Here is a 7,508-nt window from a genome sequence, read left to right as displayed (position 1 = left end):
TCCTTTAAAAAAAGATAATGATGTAGCATCTGCTAACCGTGTCATTATGGACTGGCGTTGATATTTAATGGTTTTTAAACTTTAATTTTAATTTTAAACTTTAGTATTTAGTGCTAATATTTCAGCTGATAGTATGAGTTTTAAAAAAAGAGGAAAAGAATGAAGGAACATGTGAAATCTTCATTTTTTAACCTTCCTCGTGTTACTACTCGATCACGATGTGTACTGCGCATGCGCAGAATTGCTGCTGCGGGGGTACTTTTATTGCTGCCGTACATATATTACTTATAACATCATGTCATTAGTAGTATTATAACAACAGCTTTAACGTCACTACTCGATCTGCACCGTCACGCGATTTGTCCTGAAACGCGTCTACTTTTCGTCTTAAGTATGACGAAAGTGATTTCTGGCAGTTTCGAGTATTTATAATAGTTGTTGTTATAAAACCACAAATCATCTATCGATATAATGTGTTCGCGCATGCGCAGAACATATCCCGTGTTTCTCCGTGACAGCTCTGAAATCCTGTCACAAACCGCACTGACGTGAGCGTTAGCCACGTGCTAATACCTAGAGCGCGGGGGGTTATGGGAAATGTAGTCTCGACCGTTAGCGTTTTTATATAAATTTAAGTAATATATAACATTTATTACATAATATTGACTATAAAACCTAAAAAAGCTTCGTAGCTTGGACCGTCTACAGTAAGTTATAAAGTACTTTAAAGATGAAAAAAGCGTGAATTATATGTAAAAACGAATTGGACAGCAAAAAAAATGTACGACTTCCTGACGTTGATGACAGAGCCGGAAGTTTGTAAAAGTCCACTTCCGGTGAGGAGTTGGACGTCCGGCAGCTTGACGGTAGCGTTTAGAAATCGTTAAAATGTGAAGATTCTAGATGTGATTTGTGTTATTTAGGGATGTCCGGGGTTTATTAATAAATCTCCGCGCTTATTTTTTGTAGTTCATGGAGATGTCTTAGCATACAATGCTATCGAGCTGATGCTAGCTGTGAACTAGCGGTGCAGTGTCTCGTGCTGTGATGAAGGACCTAATGTGAAGGGTTTATTAGAGTTATACAATAAAGTGAAATTATAGATATATATAAACGATATAAATATCAGTAATACGCTGTAATAGACCAGAGGGAAGAACTTAATATTTGATGTTAATAACAATAACAATAACAACAGGTAATAATAAAGCTCAACATTTAGACTGATCTAAAGACTTAAAGTGTAAAGTTCAAATTACATCGACATTTTATTCCAAGGTCCTGAGATCCCATCATCATCATCATCATCGAGAGCCTCTCCACCATGTCCTCCAGCCCTGGAGATCTCTCGGGGAAGAAGAAGAAGACGAAGAAGCATGTACGCTTCGCCAGGATGCACGAGGAGGAAGAGGACGATAACCCCGAGCAGGGGGAGGAGGAGGAGGAAGAGGAAGACACGCTCTTCGACAAGAGGAAGGATGTGAAAGCCGGGCTGAAAAGTGCCCTGAAGCGAGGGAAGAGGCTGGTGCAATCTGCGGCGGGGGAAAAGGTGGAGATTAAACGGAGTGACGGAGGAGCGTGCGGACGCTGGATGATCACCCTCACCCTCTGCGCTTCGTTCCTGGGCTTGGTAAACCTCCACGATTCTCAGTCATGTTTATCAGCAAATCTGATTCCCGCTCCGCCGCACATGCAAGTCCGGTCTCCTGAGTTTGTCTGGAGCTTTTGCATAGAAATCCAATCTGTCATTTCCGTGCTTTAACTTCCTCAGTCACGGACAGAACTACGGAGACCTCCATATTAAACACGTCACAATAAAATAAAGTACATTCACAATTCAGCAGAGAACAGGGGAATTCTGGGAATGTGGATCTCTGTGTTTGTGTTCTTATTGTTTTTCAGGGAATGTGTATCTCCGTGTTGGGGCCGATGCTGGAGGATTTGGCCGCTAATGTGAATAAGAACATCAGTAACATCTCCTACGTCTTCGCAGGCCGAGCGTCCGGTTACATCGCAGGCTCTCTGCTGGGAGGAGTTCTCTTTGACCTGATCAACCCTCACCTGCTGCTGGGTGAGAGCTCCATCTCCCTCAGAGCTGCCGCGTGTCTGTTTATTACTGTCTTCATATCTGTACACTAAAGGGTGTGTGTATGTGTGTGTGTGCAGGTTTTGCCATGTTGATGACTGCGTTTGGAATGTTTGCCACTCCGTTTTGTAAGAAAGCTTTGGTTCTAGTCGCTCTTGTCTCCAGCGTGGGCGTGTCGATGGGAATCCTGGACACAGGTGAGAGTATACACTGTCCACTCTTACATTTACATTTCTGGTGTTTAGCAGACCTTATCCAGAGCGAGTGGCATTGTATCTAAGCATCTGAGGGTTAAGGGTCTTGCTCAGAGGCCCAGCAGTGGTAGCTTGTTGGACCTTCTGATCAGTAGTCCAACCACTGAGCTAGCACACCTCCACCTCCAATGGGCTGGTGAGACAGTTCTCTCAGGAACCCTGCTGTGTTTCAGAGTATCTCTTCCGCATGTTGAGTAAGACACGCTGAGCTGATAATTAAACAGGTCAGGAGTGGAGGTTTCCGAGGACATGGGGTTGTAAATCCATCTCCATTTTGCTGAGTCATCACTTTATTGATCTGCGTAATGAGTTTTTAAAGATCTCTCACGGTGCTGTACAGATAACAGCAGGATTATAATGGCTGTTTGTCATGTAGTGAAGGTGACCAGGGTCATTTAAATAAATCGCCCGTAATAACTATAAACTGTTTTATTAGTTTGTTATAGATTACTGGATATTTTTTGATGGAGGTGTATTGTGTTGTTTCAGGTGGGAACGTGTTAATTCTGAACACGTGGGGTGATCAGGCCGGTCCTCACATGCAGGCGCTCCACTTCTCCTTCGCCCTCGGGGCCTTTGTCTCTCCCATCATCGCCAAACTGCTGTTCGGACATGACTACGGCGTCTCGGATCGGAGCGCCTCACAATCCACGCCATCTAACTTCACCTCGGCGTCTCTGCCCTTCTTCCAGGGAAAGAGCGCCTCCCTGACATCCATGTGGGCTTATGTGGTCATCGGGGCCTTCATCCTGTTAGTTTCACTCCTCTTCTTCATCCTGTATTCGCGAAGCTCCGCCTCTTCAGTCAAGGCGTCTTCCACATCGGGGAAGCCCCCGTTCTTCGCCAGGCATCATACGGCACTCATTCTGCTGCTGGCAATCTTCTTCTTCTTTTACGTGGGAGCCGAGGTGGCGTACGGCTCCTTCATTTTCACCTACGCTAAAGAGTATGCCGGGATGGAGGAGCCGCGGGCCGCCGAGCTCAACTCGCTCTTCTGGGGCTCCTTCGCCGCCTGCAGGGGGGCTGCCATCCTTTTCGCGGCGTGCGTCTACCCGGGCACCCTGATCCTCCTGAGTCTGGTGGGTTCCATTGTTGCCTCGCTGTCGTTGGTGCTGTTTAATCAGCACCACGTGATGCTGTGGGTTTGCACGTCTGTTTACGGTGCCTCCATGGCTGCTACGTTTCCCAGCGGCATCTCCTGGGTGGAGCAGTACACCACAGTGAGCGGAAAATCCGCCACAGCGTTCGTGGTCGGTGCGGCGCTCGGGGAAATGGTACTTCCTGCCTCACTGGGCTTCCTGTTAGGACGCATCCCGCATCAGCCGCTGCTGATGTACCTGGCTCTCGGCACCGCCGCTGTCACCTCCATCCTTTTCCCGGTGATGTATAAGCTAGCCTCGTCAGCAGGGGGCGCCGCGGTACGCAAACAGCGAATCAGAACACATGGTGGGGTAGATGACGGCGAGGATCGCCAGGCGCTACTCGATTCCGTCCACGACGACGTCGAGGAAGAGGTGGGGCCCGAGGACAACGAGTCGGAAATCGACCAGTGGAACGACGCGGACTTCGAAGTGATCGAGATGGACGACGCCAGCCTAACAAACTCGCCCAATAAAACGAGCTCCTCGCTGCCGGATATTTCCCTCAGCAGCCAGTTAGCTTCACCCGTTCCTTCCTCTACTCCCGTGGCAGCTTCTCCAAGCTCCGCCTCCAATTTAAGTGATTCGCCCAGACGTAAAGTGCTCCTCGATCGAGAGAAGAATGACTGAAATGTGAAAATCTGCACTATTTATAACTACAAATACAATTGCCATGAACCTGACCTGAGAATCGAACTGACGTGAACACTGCCACCCCCTGCTGGTGGCACTGAGAACTGCGGCGCTGTTTATTGACTTATGATGTTATAGAGCACAACACTCCTCCCTGGTGGCTCTGTAATGGAACTGCAGCTGTTCTCTTGCTGATTTCAGTTATTTATTACTCTCAGCTCTCTGACTGACCACAGGAGTGATGAAGTACTGTGACCGTAGCGTGCATTTTCATCATCGTCTGTCCGCCAAGCCCCTCCCACAGTAGTATATCACGGCACCGTGATGCTCTAATACACTTAATACACTACACCTGAAGGAGAGAAGCTCATAGTGATGAAACTCACGCTGTATGAAGTAGTCTGCGTAACACAGACACACAACATGCTGCCATTTTTACACAAAGACAACTCAGGAAGTTAGGCGGCAGCATCGCGAGCTGATTGGCTGATTGCACACACTCCACCAATCAGGAACAAGGCCAGGTGTGGACGGTTTAAAACCTGATACGCTTTATAAACTGGAAGGTTTGAGCGAGAAGCATGAACACACACAATGTTTTAACACTAACACACACACTCTGCTGTGTTTATTACAACGTGAATCAAAATATATGGATTTAAATGTACAAGAAAGTGACCAACACAAGAAATGTGGAAAACCACAGGACCAGCAGCACCCCCCCAGTGACCACACTTACCTGTGTGTGTGTGTGTGTGTGCGCATGGGTGCATATGTGTGTGTTTTTGTGCATACATGCATGTGTGTTTTGTGTTTGTGGCTTTTGTCTGTCTGTGTGTGTGTGTTTTTTGTTTGTACGTGCGTGCGTGTGTGTGTTTGTACGTGTGTGTGTTTGTGAGTGTGTGCGTGTGTCTGATCTAAATATAAATGTGTGTGAATTATTATTAATTGTTTGAAATGAAAAGTCCGACACACACACACACACACACATCACTTTCTGAAAGCTGTAGGTAAAGAGAGAGTGTGTGTTTATTAATGTTCCTGCAGCTGGACTCTCTCTCGTCCACTCTGCTGAATCTGCTGCTCGGTCCAGACTGAAGTCCTCTCCGTGAGTGTGTTCCAATGTCTGATGTTTCAGCCGTCCAGTTTATTGTGATTGATTTGAAACAGATGACCGCAGGGTGTGGAGCATCACTGCCCTCTGTGAACACTCTGTTACCTGGGAGATCTCACTGTGTTCATTTACTCTGATCACACTGTCTGAATGTGAAGATTACACTACAAGAGTTTTAATACAGAGTCTACGTCCAATCGGCTGTCTGTGTGTTGAAACCCAGCCCTGTGATTGGTCAAAATCCTCTTCCTCCTCTCCTTTCTCTTCCTCCTCCTGCGTTTCCTCTTCTTTCTCCTCCTCATCTTCTCCTCTTCCCTCCCTCTTCCTCCTCTCCTTCTTCTTCCTTCTTTCCTCCTCATTATCTTCTTCCTCCTCCACTTCCTGCTTTTCCTGCTCTTCCTCCTCCTCTACCTCTTCTTCTTCCTCCTCCTCTTTCTGTTCATCTTCCTCTCCCTCTTCCTTTTTTCTCTCCTTCCTCCCTCCTCTTCCTCCTGACCCTGAACATGTTCTCGTGCTCTTTTCCTCGTGTCTAATCATGCACCACGTCTGGTTTTAGCGTTGATGTCATGTCTTGATTATTTATAAATGAATTGAATCCTGCTGTATCGCTGTCACAAACTAAACCAAATAAAAACCCGGAAATAAATAAAACACCTTTTTTATCTTTAACGAAAAATATTTTAGCGCAGAAACACTTCTGTTTTCTTCAAACGTCTTAAGATTCACTCTGTACGTAAAGGAGGTGAAGATAAACACAGGATTGTGATCAGTTGTGTTCTGTGAGGTGATGGAGCTGTACAGTGAACGACATCAGTCCAATCCAGTCCAATAGAATGTAGTGGTCAGTGTGTGACAGGAGGAAACTAATCTCTTCACCTCCATAATGTACAGCGTGAATTTGGGGAGAATCAGAGGAGGTCAGATTTTTCACCCAAAAAAAACAAAAACAAAGACTGACCCCATATTTTTGGGGTGGAAAATCTGACCTTCTGCAATTTTCCCCCAAATTCACGAAGATTGATGAGGAGTAAACTAAGACGGGCATGTGATTAGTTTCCTCCGGTCACACTCCAGAGCTGAGATCTGACCACTACATTCTATTGGACTGTATTGAACTCATATTATACTGTACTGTATCTCAGCTCTGGAGTGAGACAGGAGGAAACTAATCACACTCCTGACCTCCTTTACATACAGCATGGATTTGGGGAAAACTAACCCAAGGGTGTGATTAGTTTCCTCCTGTCTCTCTCCAGAGCTGAGTCAGTGTCCTGATAAGAGTGTTAGTAAGTTAGAACATGAAGAGAAGTTAATTCTACTGATGGAATGATGGATATCTGTGATTAAATAAATAAAGACATAAACCAGTTGAATACGTCACATTTAATTAAATCAATTTGTTGTCATATCATGGCACGACATCTATTAAAAAAAACAAACACAACAAAACGGAAGTCACAGACTTTGTACAAGTTTACAGATACACACTCTTCTTCTCTTTTCTTTATACAGCTCATGACCAACACACATTCAGGTTTTACACAAAGCTTAGAAACGCCTTTCTGTTATTTTGTTGGTTTTTTTTATTTAAAAAACGCAGTTATTAGTGTTTTCTCCAGAAATCCACAGTGACGTGAAACCAAAAAAACCCCCCTGAAACAGGAAGTGGTGAAAAATACAGACTTGCAGTCCAGATCTTTAGTCTCGGATTAAACCCCCTATTTACACAAACGGCCGCTTTAAGAAATACTCCGTTTATAACACTGTATCAAATCTGTCCAAAAACACGGGACCCTGAAAGGTGGGCGTGTCCTGAAGAGTCAGCGGCTTTGATCTGGCGCTTTAAAAACACGTCCCGTTCCTGACCGGGACGTCGGTGTGAGCGACCGGACCGTCGGTCACTGTACAGCTTTTATTTACACGTTAACGTTAAAAGACGCGGCTGGGTCAGGACCGGACTCGAGGTCTAATACTTTATAATAAAGAGTTACAGAGAGACTGTGAAGCATCAGAATAAAGAAAAAACACACACACACACGAGGGGGCGGAGCCTGGGGTTGCGGAGACGTCTCCGATTGGACGGTGCAAAAACTCGCACTCGCATGCAAAATGTCCGAATGACCGCCAACTCCGATCTGATGCGAGTTATAAACACACACACACACACACACACACAGCACCGCTTTATACTGAATCACAAAAACACTGACGTCGTAGCACCACGCTAACTGAAAGAGAGACAGACAGACAGAGAGAGCGAGAGAGAGAGACAGACAGGTGGT

General features: G+C 45.8%; 2 protein-coding genes across 3 annotated transcripts in view; one reads left to right on the top strand and one right to left on the bottom strand.

Moving 5' to 3' along the window:
- Positions 1-815: 815 nt before the first annotated feature.
- Positions 816-6,538, top strand: mfsd4b (major facilitator superfamily domain containing 4B). Of its 2 annotated transcripts, none has more exons than XM_058391930.1 (5): positions 816-866; positions 1,279-1,630; positions 1,903-2,071; positions 2,167-2,283; positions 2,830-6,538. In XM_058391930.1, exons 2-5 carry the CDS (start codon positions 1,325-1,327, stop codon positions 4,107-4,109), a joined length of 1,872 nt encoding a protein of 623 aa, XP_058247913.1. In that variant the 5' UTR covers positions 816-866; positions 1,279-1,324; the 3' UTR covers positions 4,110-6,538. The 2 variants fall into 2 exon arrangements, with proteins under 2 accessions (XP_058247913.1, XP_058247912.1); XM_058391929.1 differs by having other exon boundaries at positions 822-1,198.
- A 50-nt stretch (positions 6,539-6,588) lies between these two features.
- The window catches only part of rev3l (REV3 like, DNA directed polymerase zeta catalytic subunit), a 25,222-nt gene continuing 24,302 nt past the window's right edge, over positions 6,589-7,508 (bottom strand). Inside the window, exon 32 of the mRNA XM_058391926.1 lies at positions 6,589-7,508. This exon is cut by the window's right edge and continues 142 nt beyond it. The gene's annotated coding sequence lies outside the window, so the exon portion shown is untranslated.

This window comes from Hemibagrus wyckioides, linkage group LG06, assembly GCF_019097595.1.
Source record: "Hemibagrus wyckioides isolate EC202008001 linkage group LG06, SWU_Hwy_1.0, whole genome shotgun sequence".
NCBI classification, from domain to species: domain Eukaryota; kingdom Metazoa; phylum Chordata; class Actinopteri; order Siluriformes; family Bagridae; genus Hemibagrus; species Hemibagrus wyckioides.
Note: the sequence above shows the minus strand (reverse complement) of the source record. Positions and strands in the feature narration are given on the sequence as shown.